General features: G+C 43.0%; 1 protein-coding gene across 7 annotated transcripts in view; it reads left to right on the top strand.

Moving 5' to 3' along the window:
• The first annotated feature begins 8,250 nt into the window (after positions 1-8,250).
• Positions 8,251-23,187, top strand: part of NRG2 (neuregulin 2) — a 176,127-nt gene continuing 161,190 nt past the window's right edge. For 5 of the 7 annotated variants that reach the window (XM_074313629.1, XM_074313624.1, XM_074313627.1 and 2 more), the window contains exon 1: positions 8,251-9,200. In XM_074313629.1, coding sequence (XP_074169730.1) covers positions 8,501-9,200 — 700 coding nt within the window. In that variant the 5' untranslated portion in view covers positions 8,251-8,500. The remainder of the gene's footprint in view (positions 9,201-23,187) is intronic. The other 2 variants (XM_019740335.2, XM_074313628.1) reach the window with 1 other exon arrangement.

Genomic DNA, 23,187 nt, shown 5'->3' with positions numbered 1-23,187 from the left:
TCTAGTTCTATAGCTTTAAATACCACTTACATGTTGACTCCTAAATTTAGACCTTTAACTCTGACCTCATACATATCCAGCTGGCACTTGAATTTCCATTTGAATGTATAATAGGTATTTACATGTCAAAATGGAATTTTCTGTTTCCCCCAGTTTCATTATGTTACTTGCTAAGTTTCCCATCCCAATCAATGGCGTATTCATCTGTCTAGTTGCTCACCCCAGTCTAAGCCAGTCACCTCCTACCCAGACTACTCTAACAGCTTCCTAACTGCTCTCTTTGCTTCGATTCTTGCACCTCTGCAGTCTCTGCTCCATAATTCCGAGTGATCTCTTTTAAATAAAACCATATCACACCATTCTTCTACTTAAATCCTCCAGTGACTTCCCATCGTACTTAGAATACAATCCAAACCTACCAAGCTTGCAAGGCCCAGCCTAAATCTGATCTCTACTTATTTCCCTAACCGCATTCCATGCCAGTCTTCTCCCTTGTTATAAAAGTCTCCAGACTTACTGTCCTTCCTTCCGTATTGCGATCATATCAAGTCTGTAACTGCCTCAAGCCCTGTGTATGGTATTCTTCCCTCTACCTCAAATGCTGTGTTCCCAGAGTTTTGTATGGCTCACTCCTCTTCATCCTTCAGACCTCAGCTCAAATATTGCCTCCTTAGAGAGACCGTCCTTGTAAGTAGCATTCTGTCCTCGTCACTTTCAATTTAATCATACTCACACACGCTTCCTTCCTCTTACGGAAATGCTTTATGTATTTGTTTCCTTTTGTGTGTGTCTGTCTCCCTTTAAGAGTGTAAGCTCTTCAAGAGTGGAGACCTCGTGTACACCTACATTCTCAGCATCCACTATAAAGCAAGGTCCAGAAGTAGGCATTTAAAATAGTTGTGAGTGGTAAATTGCAAAATAAATATTAATCAAATGGATTTTTTTAAAAAAAAAGAAGGAATAAAACTAGTTTTTGAATAAATAAAATCATTTTGGAGTGAATAATATGGAATGTCTTAGAAACTAAGTTTCTATGCATTAGGCCTCAATAGATATCAATCCCTTAGTGTGATTGAATTTGTGAAGTTCGGCAAATTTGAGGACCTAGTATTTGCAGAGCATACTTTCTCTGCCCTTAGCACTGGGAGAGCTGAGAGGACAGTGAGACACTGAGCCTGAAAGGCAAATGGGAGGGATGACATTAAAGGAGAAAAGATGGGGAGTCTGGGGGAGGGGAGGTCCAGGGCAGGTGCTAGCTCAACATATAATAGCTCCTGACTCTAATTTTGCCTAGTTTTTAGCTCTAGCAGGAACCATGGCTATTAATTGTTTAGCAGCTGGGTCAGTATACATAGTAGGTTTTCAATAAATGCTTTTCAGTAGAATGAATAAATACATTTATGAATTGTAAAGAAAACTCAGGAAAAGTAAAATCTTAAAATTTCTGACTGGATGATATTGGAAGTGTCTAGGAAGCAAATGCAAAAGAATGCACATGAACTGGAAATTATGAGCTAGAAACAAGGTTGAGTTGTACACTCAAATGTACATTACTAGCCTGAGGATTTGGGAATAAGAGAATAACTTCTTCTTCTTCTCATCCTGCTTCACGCCCCCAGAATTGAATCAACCTCAGAGTTCCTGTTGACCTCAGGAGAGGATTCCAACTACACAAATCAGGAAAACAGAGGGAGGAAAATTTTTGAATGTTAAACAGCAAAAACATCCAGCTTGAGGACGTCTTATTTTTCCCCAACCCAAATCAGATATGCTATGACATGTAAAAGAAAACGAATGGTGGTGTGAAGCATGAGCATATTATCGGATTGTGATAATAAGAACAGATACATACATCTGTGTGCAGACTATACTTCTGCTGTGGTCTATTTTAGGGAGCTTCTGGATTTGTATCTAAAAGTGATATCTGGAAAAGAGATAACAATTTGTGCTCCCATAGTTCTTTTCATCCAAAGGGTCTCAAAGCACTTTACAAAGAAATAAATATTATTATCCCAGATGGAACAACTCAGACACAGAGGCTGCTACCCCTTTCAGCAAATTGGGGAATGGAAGCCCTTGAACTCCTGACACAGCCCTAAGGCTATAAATTATTGAATCAGGTCCTCTCTTGATTGGGAGCTGGGACTACCAATGATGTGACTTTTTTGAAAACATAAAGTAGAACATCAGGTTCTACTCTTAAGAATTTTAGCATGTGTTCAAAACATATGAAAATGGGTGGTTTTAAAACTGCTGAATTTGGAGTAAAGTACAGCTACTGAAACTAAGAAAAGTGGTTATTCTAGTCAGACTAATAATAGCTAACATGCCGAGCATTATTCTAAGTGGGATATATATGATTTTCAAGACTGGTAACAATTTTAATGAGCTAGGAACTATTGTCGCCTTACTTATTTTATACAGATGAGGAAACCAAGACATACAGAAGTGAAGTAATTAGGCCAAAATGTCAGTTAAACAAGTGGCAGAACTGGAATCCTGACGTCGGCTGTCTGAGCCCATTGCCCACCCTCTTAGTCGGTTACTCTGTGCCAAATACTGTGAAGCATTTTGCATGAATTCTCTCACTGAATCTTCACAAAAACCCTAAGAGGTAAATTTATTATTATCCCAATTTTACTGGAGGAGGACTGACTCAGGCTTACAAAGATGAAGTGACTTGCCCAAGCGCACATTCCAATAGGGATGGAGCCAGGATTTTGAAACGTAGCCAAAAGAGCACCAGGCAAAGAGTCAGTGCTGCTCTTGCCACTACCTGAGCTGGGTGACGTAGAGCAAATCAAATCATCTCTATGGTCTCTACGTCTCCCTCTGTGAAAGGAGGACATCGGGCCACATTAATGCTGAAGTCCTTCCCAGTGCTAATATCCTCAATATCTGTTTTCTATTTAGTTCCTTGTTTGAAAAATCCTTGGAGGGAAAGAAATTAACCACACAGAACCTGAGAGTGACTCTGGAAGCCAAATTTAGAAAACAGACCTCAAAAAGAGAAAAAAAGAAGTTTACAAAATGTCTTTATTTAGAAAATGAGACTGTCCCGCAAAGTGTTTGGCTTGATTCGTGAGACTCAGTGACCACATAAAGGCCAAGCACGTCTCTTTAACTAGCTACTTCTCCTGGATGTAGTCATGTAACCTGGTCCAGTGGCCATTTCTGGCCACTCAATTGGCTAACGCTGGAGGAAGGCCATCTTGTGTGGGAGAGATCTGGGAGGAGAAGCCAAGCTTTTCATGTGGGTGTTCTATCTTACATTCAGAATGTCTATTCCATTCTGTCTACTTCTGTTTTTGTTCTCAGTGATTATTATCAGTGACACAGCCCACTGCTACCATGAGCCAGTTTTTTTCACAGCCTCGTGGGGAGCCATGGTGGGTATGAACAGGTCTGGCTTCCATTGCTCTGAGTGGTTCTGTTCAAAAGTGGGAGCATGATCCAAAGGAAATCAGAGCATTATCTCAAAGAGATATCTGTGCTCCCATGTCCATTGCAGCATAATTCATAATAGTCGAGGTATGGAAACAACTAAAGTGTCCATCCATGGATGAATGGATAGTAATGGATGTGAGAGATACAATGGAATATCATTCAGCCTTAAAAAAGAGAAAATCCTGCTCTTTGCAACAACATGGATGAACCTGGAGGACGTTATGCTAAGTGAAATAAGCCAGACAAAGAAAGACAAGTACTGCTTGGTATCATTTATGTGTGGCACATAAAAAAAAACACATTAAAAAAAACAAACACTGCAGCCTATGGCTATGGTGGTTACCAGAAGCTGGGAAGAGGGGGAAGAAGGAGAGGTTGTTAAAAGAGTACAAACTGTCAGTTATAAAATAAATAAACTCTTAGGATCTAATGTATAACATTGACAGCAATGATAACAATAACATTGATAACAATGTATTATATAATTGAAATTTGCTGAGAGTAGTACTTAAATGTTCTGACCGAAAAAAAAAAAGTTAATATATGAGGTGACGGATGTGTTAATTAACTTAATTGTAGGAATAGTTTCACAGTGTATATCAAATTATCACTTTGTACACTATATTATAATAATAATATAAATATATTATAATTTTGTCAATTATTTCTCCATAAGGCTGGAAATGTTAAAATAAATAAATAAATAAGGAAAAAACCCACAAAAGTGTGAGCTTGAGTTTGTGATAAACGTTGGCCCCAATCAGTAGTTTTGTGATCTTGGGAAAGTTATCTAAATTCTCTCAGTGTCTCAATTTTCCTCATCTTTTTGCTTATATCTCTTGCTCTCCAGTGTTATAAATTTCAAATAGTCTGACATTGGTGGAAGTAGTTTGGAGAGATTAGAGACCTCTCAGATGACAATGACAGGGAGGCTGAGAGACGCCTGTCACTCAGACAGACATGGTGGTGGTGTGCACAAAGCAAGCATTTTGGCAATGGGCAAGCCTGAATGAGAACCCAACTCTGCCTGTCATTTGGACAAGGTATTAAACCTCTATAAGTCTCTTCAATTTGTAAAATGCAAAGTTGCTGGGGCATGGAAATATATACATAAAACTCCTGACACACAATAGGTTATAAATATATGGTTGCCATTATCTTTATTATGAATTATTGAATTACCATGAGAGTTAACAGGTTCAGAATATCAAGCTTTATTTTCTAAGACTAATTCACTTTCTACTACTACTACTAATTCACTTTCATCCCCAGGAATTAGGCTATCCTAGGAAACCAAATACCCTCCTCTTCTATACTAAATGTCTGAGGCTAATTCTGGAAACTTGTCCTCAGACACATCACACCTTGAAGAAAACTAGCTAGACAAGTACCTTTCTTCCCTTTAGAAGTCTCTGCCTAAGTCCCCACCTTCTGTGGCCACAAGAATTCTAGCAGATTTGGGATCTCAAAACTTACCTTTGCATTCTAAAGAGGATAAAATTATAGTTCTGAATTATAGAAACAATTCTCAACCCTTTTAGCTTGAGAATCTCATTTTAAGCTAAGAAAATTTCAAGGAATTCTGTATAATAGTAGTTCTACTTTAGGTAGCTTTTGATTGAGAAAATACATGATAAAAATTCGGCAACACTAAAAAATTAGAGGATCACTTCTTAAAAGGTTTTTGGATAGGTAGTATATGAACTTGATACAAAGTCACAAGGCACAAAATGGAATATTATGACAAGTAGTTTTTTGCACTCCATTCCTCAGGCACCTGGTACCCTTCCCAGAGCCAACTGTTGTTTTAATTTCTGCTGTGTCTTTTCAAAGGTAACCTATGCTTTACAAATATTCATGTATTTATCCTTTAAAAAAAGACAAAATGGTAGCATATCTTGTCTCTCTTCTTCACTTTGATTCAATCTTTTTTATTCATACTAAACTATGTCTTGTTATACTGTAAAATGGATAGGTAAAAAAAGAGAGAGAGAATATGTATTTTTATTTATCACAGTGATACCTACTGTTGAAAAGGTGCATCACATTTTTTAATATGCAGAAAGTCTTAGTCTGCAATAACTACATACCACTTAGCAATTCTCAGCTCTTAGATTGGAAACCACTGGTATAAGTAAAATATCAATAATATCGAACATTAATTTTGGCCCTTACTCTGCACCAGGCATTGTTCTAAGCACTTTACACTTATCTCACATAATCGACATCCTTCAAATCCTTCTAGTCTCTGTTTAAATGTTATCTCCTCAGAGAAGCCATCCCTTATCCAAGTAGATCTACCCTGTCCCCTTTCCATTATTCCTTATCATTTCATCCTGTTTATTTCCTGCAGGACACGTATCACTCTAAGTAATTTAGTTACCTATTCATCTACCAGTTTACTGCTGTCTTCCCAATTCAAGTATGAGCTTTGAGAGCAGGGAGTGTCGGTTTGGTTCACTGCAGTCTACCCAGTGACCAGTACTGTGCCCCGGTGATTGGCACAGAGGAGCCATGCAATTGGATGTTTATTGAATATGTACATAATAAGCAAAAACCAACTTTTTGAGGTAGACCCTTCTATGACCTCCATTATATGGATGAGGAAACTGAGGCCTGGAGGGTGAAATAGATTATCCCAAAGTTAGTAAGTTACAAAATTGGTTTGCAACCCAGCTCTGCTTGACCCCGGAGCACAAGCTCTTTTCCACTGCTTTGGTCTCAGAAACAGAAGATAGAGTACAGTCTTGGCTGTGTGTGAGCTTGAGAAAAAGTCCCTTTTTCTCCTTGAGACTGTTTCTTCCACTGAAAAATGAGAGGGTGGAGTTAGCAATCTTCCTTATAGTGACAGGGGACAATGATGGGACCAAAAAGATGGCCTGTGCCTTTAAGAGAGCTGACTTTCAGTTCACTGAAGATTTGCTGATCCCTATTCTAAGCCAGGTACAGGTGTTGGACGTCCCACTGGATAGGGATCCAAAGACTAACAGGACATAATCCCCACTGTTAAGGGGCCTGGTCTGATGGGTCTAATGCAGCCCTATTAACAGCTGCTTGAAGTACAGTACAGATTAGTTCAGCAATATGTATGAGGCACACAGTAACACAGAAAAGGAAAAGATTAATTCCATCATGTCTGTGTCTGGTGGTGGGGATGGAAGGGAGGGATGCGGTATAATGCTGAGCTGGGCCTTGGGAAAGAATCACGTTCTAGGTGGACAATGTGGAGGTGAGGCTTCCTGGATATAAGAGACATTAGGTGCAGAAGCACACCAAGACACAGTGCAGTGTACTAAGCATGCTATGGTAGGTGGTTGGATCCCAGAGCACGGAGCTGGCTAGGTCCAGGGAGTCCATGAAGAGTCGTGTTGAAGAGCTTGGATTTTACTCCTGAGAGCAGTGGCATGGGCAAATCATGTTTGCAGTTTAGTTTTAGAAAGATCACTCTGGCAGTGGTAGGACTGGAGGAAGGTGATGAGGCGAGGGGTGGAGACCCCTTAGGAGGCTTTGCAGCTGTCCAGGTGAGAGATGATGAGTTCTTGGACTTAGAGTATTCATGAGAGACTTGGAGAGGAACTAGATAAATCAGAGATGTTTTTAAATGTAGAGCCAAAGGACTTGGTGATTGATTAGATGAGGGAGAAGAAGATGAAACTAAGGGATTTATTGGAATGGATTGAGTGGCCAAATATTAGGTTGGTGCAAAAGTAATTGTGGTTTAAAAGGTTAAAAATAATTGCAATAACATAATATAAAACGGTGCCATTAATAATTACAGGGAATTTGGAGTGAGGTGGGAGAAATAACGCTGCTGGCTTTGGATATGTTAAGTTTGAGGTGTCTCTTTCTTAGACAGCCAGGAGGAAAGGTCTAGCCTCCCGCTTCTTTCCAGAATTGCAGTCTTAGCCTAAGTAAGAGCCTTGGGCCGGTTTCCTGCGGGGCCCAGTCAGGGATAAAATGCTCCACATCCTTCAAGCATTTAAGGTGGGTATTGAAAACTCCCTGGACCCTTATTGGTATGAGGAGAATGGATCGTGGATTGCTTTTTAAAATCTGATCCTAGCCTCAGTGGAGCAAACTTTCCTGTCTCTTGTAAGCACCAGACTTTTAAAAAGAAACCATTTCCTGTGGAGCAAGCAGCCTCTGACCTGACAGGCTCTGGCTCTCAGGTTGGTTCCCAAGAAGCCCCCATCTCCTTAAGGAGCCGCTTTTTAAAAGATGAGCCTGGTCCAGTCTGGCGGCTGGAGAGAGCCCAGTCTTGAGGACTCCCTCTCCCAACCACCACTTCGGATTAGGTGTTCTCAATGCAGACACAAGACCCCATGTAACCCCAACTCATCCCCAAATGACGGGGTTAGGATCCTCCCCCACTCAACTCGAATCTCCAGCGCTCACCTGGCGGTGGCAGGCCCGAGCACGTGGGCTCGATTAGGGGCCAGCCTCTAGGGTCCTCCCAGAGAAGGGGATAACCCAGGAGGTGGGAGGCTGGACCCCGCCCCCACCCCTCCGGGCAGTGGCAGTCTCCCTGGGTGCTACCGGTGGCCACAGACAGGGGTACGCCCTGTGTCCCACTCCCATGTTCTTCGGACGGTGTCAGATTCCGTTATCTTTACTCCGCCCCCTTCTCACGCACTACCCCACTGTCTTGCGGATAAATCCCCAGAGCAAAGGGTAGCACGATCCTTCCCGCGCCCCTGAGGGCCCTGAAGCTGGGCACTAAAGCAGTGCAGTCCCAAGCTTCCCCTGCAGAAGCCGCGCTCCTCACTCGGTCCGGAGGTAGAGGGGGCGCGAGAGAGCAAGTGGGCGGGCGTCCCATCCTCCGCAACCTCCTCCAGGTCCTGGCGCTCAGGGTGGGAGCGCTGCGCGGCTCCGCGCTGCGCATCGCGGCCCGCTTGCCGCCTGCCCCCTGCCCTAGCTGGGCCACCTCCCCAGGCTGCCGGTGGAGGGCTACGAGGCGCTAACGTTACGCTGTTTCCGGTTTTCCAGCAGGCTCTGTTTCCCCTCCCAAGGCGGCGGCGGCGGAGCGGCGGAGCCCCCCAAATGGCCTGGCCAGATGCGGCAGGTTTGCTGCTCAGCGCTGCCGCCGCCGCCACTGAAGAAGGCTCGGTGCAGCAGCGACAGCGACAGCAGCAGCAGCAGCAGCGAGAGGAGCAGCAGCAGCAGCAGCAGCGAGAGCAGCAGCAGCAGCAGCAGGAGCAGCAGCAGCAGCCACAGCAGCATCTCCCGTCCCGCTGCGCCCCCAGAGCCGCGGCCGCCGCAACAGCCGCAGCCCCGCAGCCCCGCAGCCCGGAGAGCCGCCGCCCGCTCGCGAGCCGCAGCCGCCGGCGGCATGAGGCGCGACCCGGCCCCCGGCTTCTCCATGCTGCTCTTCGGTGTGTCGCTTGCCTGCTACTCGCCTAGCCTCAAGTCAGTGCAGGACCAGGCGTACAAGGCACCCGTGGTGGTAGAGGGCAAGGTACAGGGTCTGGCCCCGGCCGGCGGCTCCAGCTCCAACAGCACCCGCGAACCGCCCGCCTCGGGTCGGGTGGCGCTGGTGAAGGTGCTGGACAAGTGGCCGCTCCGGAGCGGGGGGCTGCAGCGCGAGCAGGTGATCAGCGTGGGTTCCTGTGCGCCGCTCGAGAGGAACCAGCGCTACATCTTTTTCCTGGAGCCCACGGAGCAGCCCTTAGTCTTTAAGACGGCCTTTGCCCCTCTCGACACTAACGGCAAAAACCTCAAGAAAGAGGTGGGCAAGATCCTGTGCACTGACTGCGGTGAGTCGCCCCCTCCGTCCGCTGGAGAAAGGGGGGAGGGGCGAGGTGGTAGAGAATGGGGGTGGGGCGGGGAGGTGCTGCAGGTGCCAGGCCTGGCGGTGCTCGGGCGCGGGGGGTGGGGCCGCCCCTGGGCAGGGCGCCTGGCAAGGGGGGGTGAGGGGGCTGAGGTTAGGGAGAAGGAGGATAAGGCTCAAAGTGTGCCAGGGGTGGGGGGCGGGGGGAGGCGCTGGCTTGTGCCAGCAGGAATCTGCGGCTGATATATGGCATGTGGGGCTGGAAAGCTGCCATCATAGCCCAGTAGCGGCAGGAAAAACGGAGAGGTCCGGGTGGTGCTGGTCCGAGGCTCAGTGAGTCAGGAGTGACCCTCGGAGGCCTTGCCCGCTCTGCTCCCACGGGCCTGCCTTGCCGAGGCTGGCAGGGTCTGCAGGAGCAGCTGGGCAGACTCCCAGGCTGTGAAGGCCTCCACTTACAAGTTCTCCTAGGGAATGATGGCCCCCGCCCCCTCTTTCCTCCCCTGGGCTCCCGGCTCTGCTCATCTACACCGCTGGCGCAGGCAGAGTTGGACTTTTTCTGCTACTGTTTTCCGTCCTCCATGTGGCTCAGGTTTTTTCTCCATCGTGATTTTCTCAGTCGTGATTGCCTGCTAAGTGGGTAGCACAGCCTTCTCTTAACCTCCAGGACTAGGGAGCAGACACTTCTTTGGGCTGTTTCTGGGAGCTCTTACTAGGGCTGTGATGGTGATGACGATGAAATAGAGTAACTTCTGCTGAATGCTGTAAGTTCAGCTCTGACATCTTACTGGCAGGATGTGTGGACTGCATCTCTCCTCTTCATGATGTTGGGTGCTGCACAGGAATGCAGGTGATGAGGAACAAAACACCGAAATCTATAGATCTGTGCAGCTGGGAAAGCAGATCTCCCAGGTCAAAAGTCAAAGAATTGTCAATTTAGGAGCTTTTTCTTCTTGTCCCTGAAGCCAGTACTCACTTCTCAGGAAGGTATTTCAAACCAAATTGTTCTCATACTGGAGTGTTAGCTTGTCTTGTGCTTATTCATATTGGGATTTCATTTTGTCCCAACTAAGGCTGAATTTGGTGCTTGTGGTGTGACTCTGACCTGTGTAATCACTGAACTGTGATAGATGTCCTAGACAGTCATAGATGTTGGTATGTTTACCCAGTTTACTGATTCTGGGTAGTGTAAGAGGCTTTGAGTAGCAAACAATGTGGAATAGCTCATAGGAAGTTTGGCTGCCTTGTCTTTAAATCAATGCCTTTGACTTTTGTAAGCTTCCTCACTCCCTCCCCCACACTACCACCACCACCACCCCTGTCCTTCAACAGACAAATTTTAGTTTAGTGGTGGGAGTATATCTAGGCATTATGTTCAACTGTGCTCACTTGACTTTAATCAGAAGAATCTGGCAGTGGCTTAGCAAGGGGGAAACATTTGGTGATAATATCAGGTTCCGTCTCTGACATTGTTCTGAGGAATATTGTTTACTGCTCTGTAATGTTGGTTTTATGCTCTGAAATGTTTTATGAAGACAAGTTGAGACCAGTTAAGAATTTCTAATTTTTTATTCTGCTAAGTATTTTATCTGAGATCCCTCGGGTAACTGGAACTGTATTATGCAGTGGGAAATAGATAGTAAAAACATTTATTGAACCTTGTCCAAGGACAGCTTCTGTTCTGGATTTCGGTGAGTTGCTCCTGAATATGCACAGAGCACACTGCCACATAATCTCTAGTCTGGTCCATTGAGACCCGATGGTCATTGTCAGATAACTCCATAGACTGACTGATTGGCTTGTCTGCTCCCAGCCCCCCCCTCCCCCTCCATCAATTATACCTTGTTTGCTTTAGTGGGCATTTAAGAGTTTAATAGTTGAATGTGAAGATCATGAAGGATTCAAGGATCAGAAATATAGTCTGCTTCTAGGTTATGGTCATCTCATATGATTAAAATAGCATGTGTAGTATAGCTCTCAAAAAGATAAATTTAGGACTGCAATCACTGCTAAAGAGAAGGCCCTCACACATCACAAATGATCAAGGCGCAGGGTTGGTGTGGAAGTAAATATTTTGGAATGCAAAAATATTTGTTTTGAATTAATAGCATATAGACATGTGTCAGTTTGGGGGGTTATATAAGGGCAGCAGAAATTAAAGGACATGTTTGTAAGTAGAAACTTGTGAAACTGGTGATAATACTCATATGACAAGAGCATAAACTGCATTTTCTTATTTTCTACTGTGTGGTTAAAGAAAACATGCACTGGTAATGGCTTATTAAATAAGGAAACAAAATCATCCTAACTAACCACAACACCTTCCTTGTGTTCAGCAGGAAATAACTAACAAATTCGTTTTCTTTTTCTATCTCTAAAGAAAGCCCTCTGGGCCACAGGGTCATTGGGAACATTTTCTCCTTGAAGCAGATTTGCCCATTGCAAAATAGGGAAACTGGCACTTGGGAACTGTCATCATGGCTGTTCTATTGAGCAACTGTGGTTGAATTGTTACTTTGTTTAGCCAGTTTCAGCTCTGAGTGTGTCTTGGGTCTGAACAGTGTTGGTTCCTAGGAGATGATCTAGAAAGTTGTGTTTGGTGGGCCAGGATTTTGGGACAATGCACCTACCATACAGAGGATATATTGTGCTTAAAAGTTGTCACATGCCTCGGTAGCAACAACACAGGGGTTATCCTAGACCCTTATAAATGGTTAATTTTACCTCCACTGTGAAATGTTGACTTAAAGCCTGTGAAGTTCTCCTGGAAAAGCACTACCTGCCAGAGGGGCATCTTTATAGATCTAATGTGTATCATTCATCCAAAGTGACTACCTCAGGTGGTCAAGGGTTGAGTAAAATCTTTGCATTTCTCTGAAAATTGCACATGGAAGGATTTTCTGTGCCTTCTGTGGAAAGGAGAGGGAAATTTGTTAGAAAGGACGTTCAGGGATTAGCAACTCTGTATAATGCTATAAAAGCACCCTGTTCTGCAAATAGTCCTGCCTTTTTAATGATGGTTGCATATATTTTGGTATAACCACATCCTATCTTGTTGCTTTCCTATATACATGGTTTTAAGCTGTTTCCTTATTGAATAGACACAGTAGATAGTATTAAAAAAAGGACAATCATTCTTCCTTCGGGACTTTCTGATTGCAAGTTTTCTTCCAAAGTAGAGTGTACTTCGTTGTTAAAGATGGAAAAGGTATGTACCTGGGGACTTTTACATTCTTTAGGATTGTTTTAAATTAATTTAGCACCTAGATTCACATATTAGAGGAAGGTGGTTCACAAAATTCAGTATAGCAAAAGCGACTGCATATTTTTAAAATGCTGTTTATTTAAAGAATCTTTTCTTCCCCAGCCAGCTGGAAACCCAGCTGTGCAGCAGCTTGAAGATGGGAAAGTGAAACTAGATTAGAAATTGACCAGTCCTAGTGGTGAGGACAAGGCTTGGTTATAGATTTAGGGGTAGAATTACCACCATAATATCATTATTTCCTTCAGTGGCTGCTTTCCTCTGCAGACTGTGATTCTTGGGGGCAGGAACCATATCTTATCTTTCAGGTCTTGTTTCTCTTCACTCTCCTGCCCCCCACAGTTTGATATCCTGCCTGGCTTATAGTGAGATTCTCATAAGTATCTTTTGAATGAATGGATGAAGTCAAGTGAAGTTTAAAAAGCAAGCCTCCAGATTAATATTAAAACAATCTTAATTCTGCATCTGTGACACCAAGTTCTATGCTCAAAAGTTGAGTTTGATGATAGCCTTTACCTGTGCTGTGGGAACCTTTCTTCCAAAGCAGTCGTTATCAACTAGAGTACTTAACCACAAAGTGCTTAATCATTGTGCTGGTTAGTGTTAATGGGATTTGAGCAGTGGAGAATAAAGGTCTTGCCACAGAAGAAAGACCCTCTTTTTTGGAAGCTAGATTACCACTCCCCCAACCCCATGTTTAAACAACAATCAGTTTGAATTAACAAATGGTTTGGAAGCTAGAGAGAGTGGGATATTAACTAACTAGGTGACTAACTTCCTCTTGGTCCCAATCCTTTTTACCGTATTTTATTATCGAGGACATTTTAAATTTATTTCCTAACAACAAATACGTCATTAGTTTTTTTCTTTATAAAATTTTACTTAAATTTTTGAATATGTAAAATTTATATGGCTCAAAATTCAGGAAGTACGTAAGACTATAAGGTGAAAAGTCTCCCTCTTACCTCTGTCCTCAGCTACCCAGCTCTAAGGCAATTGTAAAGTAACATAGTCTTGAAATGTGTATTTCTCTAAAAGCAAAATGTTTTTCAAAATAGCCTTATATATTTCTTCTTAACAGATGGAGAACATTAATTTTGCCATTAAGCTAATTTTATGGTAAATTCTTCCTAAGTAATACATATAATTTTTAACCTAACCCAAGATCTTAACCAGTACCCTACCTCACAAACATAACGCTAGGATCAGGAGTGAAAATACCAACTTACTTCTCAGAAACTTTGCCATTAGGAACTCTTCCATGACAACGAATTTTGTGAGTGAGTCTTAATTGGGATACTCAAAGGAGAGATCCAAAGGTTTGTCACTGATCTTTGGGGCTGCAGCTCGGCTCATACAGCAGTTCCTACTGTTTCACTCTATTGCTAATGTCACAATAGCATCCAAGTGGGAAATTACGTGATTCCACATATGGAAAAAGAAAAGTCCACAATGCACGATTGCATTGAGTTTCATTTAGAAGCCAAAGACCCAACTGCGGAGGAAGAGGTTGATTTTGACCATATAACTAACTCTACAACTGGTACAATTCCAGGGGGAATTAGCCACTCAAATACTAGTTTGAAGTAGTCTTTAAGGTAACTGATTTGAACATAAAATGTCAGAGGATCAGGGACCTGCCATTTGGATAAGTAGGGGGAAAACAAATATGCAAATCTAAACAGTGGGAAGTCTTAACCCTCTAAATCCTGCTGGCTCAGTGGCATGTGGCAATTTGGAACATTGATTTGGAAAACGAATGATGATGTCAGCATCCGTGATGTCTGTCTTCAACAACTTGTTCTTGGGTTTTTCTTTTCAAGGTCCGATGTGTTGTCAGTGTAACCTACACCAAACATTAAAGAAATTTCTCCCCCAATTTTGAGTTTGGTTGGATGTATGTGAAATGGGGATTTTGGACCTGTTTCTAGTGAATTAACCCTTTTCTCCCACTTTACTTATTGGAATTCGTACGTGAAATACATCCAGGTTATGAATTTCAAAAGATCACATAGGGAACTCTAGAAAACTGGGGAAAGTAGATGAATTGACTGGTAGAAGTGCTGAATTATGACAAGTATGAACAAATGACCATCTTATCTGAAATGGAAGTAGAGTCTTCTAAAAACAACAGCACACACAGATAAATCTCAGTGAGCTAGAGACCCACGGAAGGCTGTCGGAACTGAAGCAAACCAGGAGGGTGATTAAAAGGCATTAGGATGACACAAAAGAGGACAGGCTGTGCCCAGGCTTAGAACTGGGCAGCTTTTACCAATCTGGGGTCAAAAGACAGATTCACACCGACTGAGGTCATTTGCTGCTAATCAGCAGTGATGTTTTTCATAATTATGAAATAAGGTTAACTTAAGGCACCTTCTTCTCTGGCTAGTTGCTGCTGGCGAGTGTGGCGTGTGAGCTCTTTCTACAGTTATGTTCTCTTCCCACTTTGTGCATGAAATGAAATCCAAATAGTCTCTCCAGGGACCTTCTCTGGGACAGAGCCTGTTAGCTCTTCTCTGTGCCTCAGCGTAGGACCTGATTGTGTGGCTTGCCTCCTGGGGTGGGGCTGGAGGTGGTTAACATTCCATTTACCCTTGCAGACGTTTCCAGAGTGGCCTGGGGAATAGGTATCCTAGAGGGTTCCTGTATTCTACCAGCAACATAGACCTCCCCAAGATGTGATGTTCAGCTTACTTTTTATTTTCTCTTCAGAAACAGAATCCTAAATGGTTCTCTTTTCCCTTCACAGATTTCCTGCCCTGTGTTGAGGACATTGGCTTCCCCCTCTTCTTTTCCTCCTTGATCTGTTTATACAGACTGAGGATCTGTCTTTGTCCTTTAGGCTGGGATGTTTTACTTGGTTTTGGTCTTGATCTTGATCCAACTAACAGAAGCCAAGCTGACCTAACATTCCTTAAAACTGAATGAGAGGAATGTTACCACACGGCTAAATACCTGGTCCAGCCCATGGGAAAGTCAGGACATCATTAATTTGATTTTGACAGTGATGCATTTTGGTATCCCAAAAGTTGTATTACTAAAGGAGCTTTCAATTCTATCTTTCAAATGTTTGCTTCAACAAATATTTGAATATGTACTCTGTGCCTTAGGAATGTTGCATCAGACATGGCCCTTGTCATCAAGGAGCTTACAATCTACAAATTACAAAGATAGAACAGTCATTCAATCCATTATATGATGAATGTCATAAGATATACCAACATAATGCTTTTGAGAGGAGGGGAACAGTCATAAAGGGAAGATTATATCTGGTTAGAAGATTAAAGAAAGTTTCTTGGAGAATTAGTTTGAGATGGGATTCTGAAAGATATAGATGAGGTGGGGGTGGTTTAGGGATAGAGAGAGATGAAATCAATTGATTACATTAATTCCATGCAGAGAACAGTGTTTTCAGTAGCAGAGGGATGTGTTTGTAGTACACAAAATAACCAGGATGAGAGAGAGAAAAGGGCAAGTATTCCTCATTTTATTCTTATTCTTGAAGTTTTAGTATTTATGACTTGTATCACTTATATGACACTTATCATTGAACGCCATGCACTATCAATTATGTTTTGATGGGTCAACATCTTATCTCCTTCAGCTTATTGTAAGATCTTTGGGGGCAGTAATTAAATATTGTCAAGAAAGTAAGGAGTGAGTGAGCCCTTTGGTTTTCTCTCCTGATCACTTATGTTCTAGACAGGTTTCAAGTTTCCTCACATGACAGCCCAGGCTAAGGGACAGACCAACCATGGAAAGCATCTTCAGACATTTTGCTTGCTAAAGGGCAAAATTTTGCTTCTCATTTATGTTTCAGTTCAGTTTTCTTTTTCTTGATAGTCCATGGTATGTTTATTTTCTTTTTTCTTTTCTTTTCTTTTTTCTGCTTCTTCCACCCCACTTCCACCCCCACCCCTACCCCCCACTCTGGTTCAAGCCATTGTTTCTCAGTCTAGTTGTGTAGGACACAGCTCCCTGGCCCATGCTGGTATTATGAGCATTGCGCTCCCCCCGGCTGAGGCAGTCAGTCACCGGTTGTTGGTCGGCCACTCACAGCAGCTCACGGCAGCTCTCGATGGCAGCACACGGCAGCCCGTGGCAGCACATGCTGTGCTTGCGCTGTGCACACACCGACCTCCGGCTGCTCACGGCAGCCCAGATCCAGGGCGGCATTAGGAGCACAGCGCTCCAACCACCTGAGCCACTGGGCCGGCCCAATATGTTCCTTTTCTTGAAAGTATGTCTCTCTTTTCAAGTTTTATCTCTAGGTGGTTTTCCTCACGCATGTCAATATTTTGGCTTATGTTCCTTTCTGTTTTTTTGTTAGTTGGCATTCTGCATAATTCTCCAATTTCACTTGCTATATGAGCTTTTTGGATATTCCACATTCTGGTCTCTCACTAGAATGTCCAATTAGACTCTGTTACTCTGGCTTGTTCATGCTTCAAGCTGAATAGCTTAGGAGGTAAGAGGTATGACCAGGTGTCTTCTGTAGTAAGCTGAGCTCACAAATTAGGAGTGGTTGTACCTTTTTGCCTAGTAGGCAGCTTGGGGACTTCTGAGGCCAGTACTGGTTCTTAGATCATTTTGTTTTTTTCTAAAAGAGTAGGGAGTGGGAACCCAATTTTTCTTCATGTCTGTCCTTTGGCATCTTCATTCTTTCAACATTTCCTTGAAATGAGGCATTTTCTGCCATGTCTGCTTAGCAGAAGTATTGGGTAGGGGTTAGAGGCTCTCCAGAGGGAGTTTCCTTCTAGCTAAGAGCTCCTAAGGATCACTAGTTGTCACCTTGCAGAAAACTATGGCATTCAGCTTCCTCAAGTCAGAGTCCCTTCCACTTGTGCCTGTGACCATAAGTATAATGTCAGTAGAGTACCCCACCAAGTTGCTCAGGCCAGCGATGAATTTCACAAGCACTGCCCAATGGATGACTCTATTCCAGAGTAACTTTGTATGGCTTAAAGGGGAGAGTTTATTTATCAGTCAGGATGGCACAAGTAGATTAGGTTAATGATCTATCTCTGAGTGAGAAAAAAACAGCAGGGCTGCAACCAGTGTAACTTTCCCAGCATTGTCATTGGTTGATTGGATTTTGGGGGTAAAAAATAATAAAAAGAATAGTTTTTTTTAAAAAAGGAAGAAAGATCATGGCATGATCCAACTGTCACACAGTAAAACCAAGGCCCGCAAATGAAGAGTTTCTTTCCAAGGACACTGGGGCTTCCAAAGGCAGCCTGTCGGACTGCTTACTCTTAGTTGGTTTCCTTTTCATAGTCTGTTCATGTGGGTTTTACTTCTGATACCCTCTCACGTGGTACTCCACCCCTCCCACTTTATCCCACCACGCTTCCCACCATCCTACTTAGGCCTGCTGTCATACTTGCTTTTGTCATCAATGTAAAAGCCATCGCTCAGCCTCCATTCCCAAGAACCAGAAAAGTTTCCAGAAATTTCTAGTACCGAGTTTCCAACCCTTCCTTGGACATCAGGTCTGAGGGACCTAGTGGGAAGGTAGGAACAAGGCCTGGGATAGGTACCCATGAGAGTGGAAGCACATCCAACAAATCTGGCTAAATTTCTCTCAGGTACGGTTCTTTTGGACAAAACGGGTTTTTTCAAGAAGGTCTCTCCCATACTTCCAGGTCTCATTTTGGAGAAAGGGAATACTTTCTCCAAAAAGGCTAGTAACATTCACTGGTCTCTTAGTGACGTGTACATTAAATTATCATGGCCAAGTACTGACAGTAAAAGTACCGTTTCAGATGGTACGTCTGGGGCTCAACCCAGGTGATTCAGGCCTATACTGAGAAGATCCTAGGATGTGTAGCCAGGTAGTGTCGTACTCTGGGCAGAGCAAGACATCACCACCTCTGAGAGAAAGTCCTTACTGCTGGGAAAGAATCTAACTTGTAAGCTGAAGGGAGGCACATGGGTGGCCCCAGATTGGGAGGGAGCTTGCTGCCTTTGTTTCTCATTATGTAAATTATCTGAGTAGGTTTCCACTGTGCGTGGTAGTCACTCAGCTAACTGAGAGGGCAAATGGGAGCTAGAGCTGAGATTGGTTCCCTTGCGAGCACTGTTTTCACCTCTTCTGGTTTTATTCAGCTGCTACCTTTGCCCACACACAAAGTGGTTTCCGTGCTTCTCCTGGGTGGTATCACAGCCTCAGGACTTGTGATGAATGGTCTGCCGTAGGGCCAGAGCTTGTTGTACAGAGTAAGAGTTAAAGGCATTGGTTCTATTAGGTTAGTGCAAAAGTAATTGCGGTTTAAAAGGTTAAAAATAAGTGCAAAAACTGCAAGTACTTTTGCACCAACCTAATAGATTAGTTCTGTGAGGGGTCACTTGAAACTTTAATGCAAGGAGCTATGTCTAAAAGAAAACGTCAAGTTGATAAAGAGTTCTAGTGGGTTTGATGGTTTTCATTGGGCCAAGGTCATGAACCATTTCTTTCTAAAGTAAATACAAGAGTTTACTTTTCTCATCTCTGAAGTTAAATATGAGTCTAATCATTCCAGGGTAGAGATGAGTCTTGTCATTGTAAGAGGCAGAATAAAAAAGGGCAGCAGTGCTGCTCTGTCCACATGACTCAGGGGGGAATCCAGAGGACATTACTCTCCATTCTATGGTTCAAAGATTACTTTCCTCATAAGAGTTTGTTACTGAAACCGTGGGTCTCATGGCTGGTTTGCAGTTGCCCTGGTTACCCTTCAAGATTGAAGCTAGTTTGTGGATCCTGCCATGGGTTCCTCCAGTAATGCTACAGATGTAGTGTTTGGTTCTTTCCCCTCCCCCTTCCTTCACAGATTACTCCATCACTGGCTCTTCTTCTTTTTGCCTACCTTGTAAAGGGTACAGTCCCTAAGGGGCTGTCCTTGGTTCTCTTCTCAATTTATGTAATCTGTTTTGAAGTTTCAACTATACATAACAGAGTGCTTAAGGCTGCATGCTCTGGAGCCAACTTTGAAGGATGAATCTTGGCTCTTTGGCTTACTAGCTCTATAACCTTGCACAAATTAAATCACCTCTTTGTGCCCCAGCTATAAAATGGGGCTATTAATAATACCTACCTCATAGCACTGTGATAAGGATTCAGTGAGTCATTCCATGTAAAGTGCTTAGAACAGTGCCTGCTTGCAGAAAACATTCAATGCAGACGAGCTGCAGTTACTATTGTCATGTCTATTGTTGGTGGAAAGAGAATGGCTTTGGATTCTCTTATTAAAATCCTGACTCTGTTCCTGACTAGCTGTGGGAATTTGGGGAAATTCCCTTAATCTTTCCGTGTCCCAGAGCCCAACTACCTATGGCAGACCGTTTCAGTTATCTATGGCTGCATAACAAAGCACCCCCAAATATAGTGGCTTCAAAAGCAACAATTATTAGTTATTATCTCTCACAATTCCAGGGATTGACTGGGCTCAGCTAGGAGGTTTAGTATCTTTCATGTATAGTTTTAGTCAGGTGACAGATGAGCAGTCAGACTGGGTCATTTTAAATTTTCTTCTCTGATAGCAGTTGATGCTGACTGGTTCTCCTCTGAGACCTTGCCTGGTTTTCGTCACAGCATGGTGGCATCGTCCATCCCAGGAGAGGGCCAAGTCAAAGCTGTTTTGTCTTTGTGTTCTAACCTCACAAGTCACTAGCATCACTTCCACCATGTTCTGTTTGTTAGAAGAGAGTTACCGAGGCCTAACCAGGCTCAAGGGGAGCAGAATTAGACTTCACCTCTTGGTAGAAAGATGGTCAAAGAACATGTTTTGAAACCATTGCAGTCTGCCCTCTGGTCTCAAATTATTTATAGTCCTCACACATGAAAGATACACTCATCCTCACCCAAGATCCCCCTTCCTCAAAAAAGTCTCATCTGTTAGGGCTGGTTCAGATGCAGGAGCCAGGGTCTCCTCATCTAAATTAGGTGCAGGTACACATGAGGCCCTGAATAGAACAACTCAAGTGCAGTTCCTCTTGACCTGAAGAAGTGAACAAAAGAAACAAGTTATCTGCCCCCACTTAATGCGGGAATAGACATAACATAACTGCTATAGATGCCCCTTTTTAAAAAAATTGGTAATACTTAAATATTTAAAAATGATTTTATTTTCTTTGCTTTAAATTTTGAAATAATTTCAGACTTATAAGACAGTTGCAAAAATAGTACAAAGAATCCCCTTCTCCCAGGTTCCCCAAATTATACAGCCATGTAAAATGATGCAAATCAGGAAGTCAATAGTATTGATGCAACATTACTAAATTAATCTATAGACCTTATTTAAATTTTGCCGATTGTCATACTAATGGTCTTTTGTTAGTCCAGGATCCAATCTAGAATCTCATATCGTATTTAGTTGTCATGTCTCCTTAGTCTTCTATCTGGGGTAGATGTGCCCATTTAGAAAGAGGGGAGTGAACGGTCACTAGTCCATAGCAGTTCTGAAAACCAGCCTGGCACGTGAACAGGCTCAGTCCTATTGCCTAGGATTCTCCACTGTTCTTGGTTCTACCATATGGGCTCCTGCTTTTGCCTTCTGAATTATCCTTCCTTTTCCATAAAATGTAGCCTGTGTTTGCAGCTAAGTAGTTTTCTCAGTGTTCTGTGTTCTTTCAAGTGATGGTTAGTCAGGTGTGGCCACACGAGGAGATACAGGAGAGGAACAAAAAAGCCAAGTTTACTATACTCACGGGTCCTACAGAGGGGTTCACTGTATGCCACATGGGGTCACAGAAGTGCCAGGTTGTGGTCAGGTGGCAGAAGATGGAAAAGAAGGGAAAACATTAGGTCAGAATTTTTATTGGGGTTTCCTTGTGGCAGACAAGGCAGGGCAGGGTAACAAATTAGGATTGGCTAATTTGAATAATTTTAGTGGGCTCTAAACTATAGAGGTAGTCTCTAGTGTTCGCATACCTGGTCCTGGGATGATTAAGGGGCAGAGTAGAGAGGGGAAGGCTCTAGATTGGTTAGTTTGCTTATCAAAGGCATGCTTCTGGCTGAGTCCTTTGCTATTTCTAAGAATTGGCTAGCCCAAGCGGCAGTCTCTCCCCAGCCAGAAAGGGTTTTTTAAGGTATCAAAACATCATAACACACAGAAAATAAAAACTACATACATTACACTCAGCCTGCCTCCTACTTGCAGAGGTTTGGGGGTCCAAAGACATCTTTTCATTTTGTACCGCTTGTCCCTGTGTTCCTGCTAGTATACTTCTTTTCAAACATGTGTGGTTTGCCTATGAATCTTATCAGGGTTTACTACCTTAGACAAAAGCCACACCCTCAAATCTTATGAAAATAAGCTCTTCTCTACCCTGAGCTCCCTGTGAGGCTGCTGTGGGACATCCTTCAGCTTAGAGGAGTCCCTAGTACTTACTGGGAAGGACGTGGGAGGCACCTCCTGAGGATCCTTAGAGGGCCTTTTGTGGGTCTCAAAGATTCTTTGAGGCATTGCTTTTGATCTTTCTGAGGTTTTAACACAGGATATAATCCAAAGTGTCTCAAACTGAGCTCATTATCTTCCCCTTATCGTATTCTATTCTGTCTAGGATGTCCATCTTAGATAACATTCATCTCATCTTCCTAGCCATTAGAAACCTCAAAATCATCTTTGGTACCTTCCTTGTCTTCATCCACTGTATATAGTAAATTGTCAGGTCATGACAGTTTTTGCTACAGCAAAATCTCTTCAATCCAATTCTTTTCATTCATGATGCTCTTATGAATGAGATTTAAGTTGGGTATTTAAATCTCACCTAGACTGCTGAATGGAATTCCCTCTTTTTCAGAGTCTCTCCTCTCTTCCATCTATATAGTCTTGTGCTGGAATTAGCTTTCTAGAACAAAGTAATTATCTCTCCCCAATCCAGAAATCTTCAACAGCTTATTATCTATAGAATAGAGTGAAAACTCCTTCACATGGCATGCAAGACCTTCCACAATCTGACCCCTACCTGCCTTGAAGCCCTTAGCCCACCACTCTTCCACACTTTTTGCTATAGCCAAAACGTACTATTTTGAAAAACTGAAACACATTTTACATTTTTCTTCCATAGTGCTTCTGTGCATTCTGTTTCCTTGGCTTGGTATGTTTTCCTTTCCTTCTCAGTCACTAGCCGCCTCACCCTTCAAGGCTCAGCTCAGATCCCACTTCTCCTAAAAGCTTTTTCCAATCCTTTCAGTCCTAATGAATCATGGCATTCCCTATGTTTCTGTAGCAGTTCACAGCTCGTCCGTAATCATAATGGTCTATTCTATTATTTAGCATAATCAGAGGGAGAAGGAGGGTATGTGAGTATGGTCCTCCGGACTGAGCTTCTTGAATGAAAGACGGAACTCTGGAGCAAAGGATGTTTTTTATTTTATTATTTTGTGTTATTTTATTTTATTTGTGCCTTACATAACTTAGATGGCTAACAACTGCTTGGTGACTTGAAAAGAGAATGAATTTTACTTTGGAATAAAACTGGCAATTGGGAATAAGCACCTGGTTCATGGGAGGAGATTGATATGGGAGGTATGTAATATGTTGGTAGAGATATCAAAGTGGTAAATTGAGGCAGCCACATTAGATGAAAATGGGGGATTGGTTTTCACTGAGCTGCACTGTACTCTTTACTATCATCGTTGCTGGTCTATAATAATCAAAAGCAAATCTCTGATGTGTGGAATGGAGTGTGTGTTTTATTAGCCTCTATGGGAAGCACCTTGAAAAGATTA

Source organism: Rhinolophus sinicus, linkage group LG10 (assembly GCF_036562045.2).
Source record: "Rhinolophus sinicus isolate RSC01 linkage group LG10, ASM3656204v1, whole genome shotgun sequence".
NCBI classification, from domain to species: domain Eukaryota; kingdom Metazoa; phylum Chordata; class Mammalia; order Chiroptera; family Rhinolophidae; genus Rhinolophus; species Rhinolophus sinicus.
This window is presented reverse-complemented; position numbering and strand designations above follow the sequence as displayed.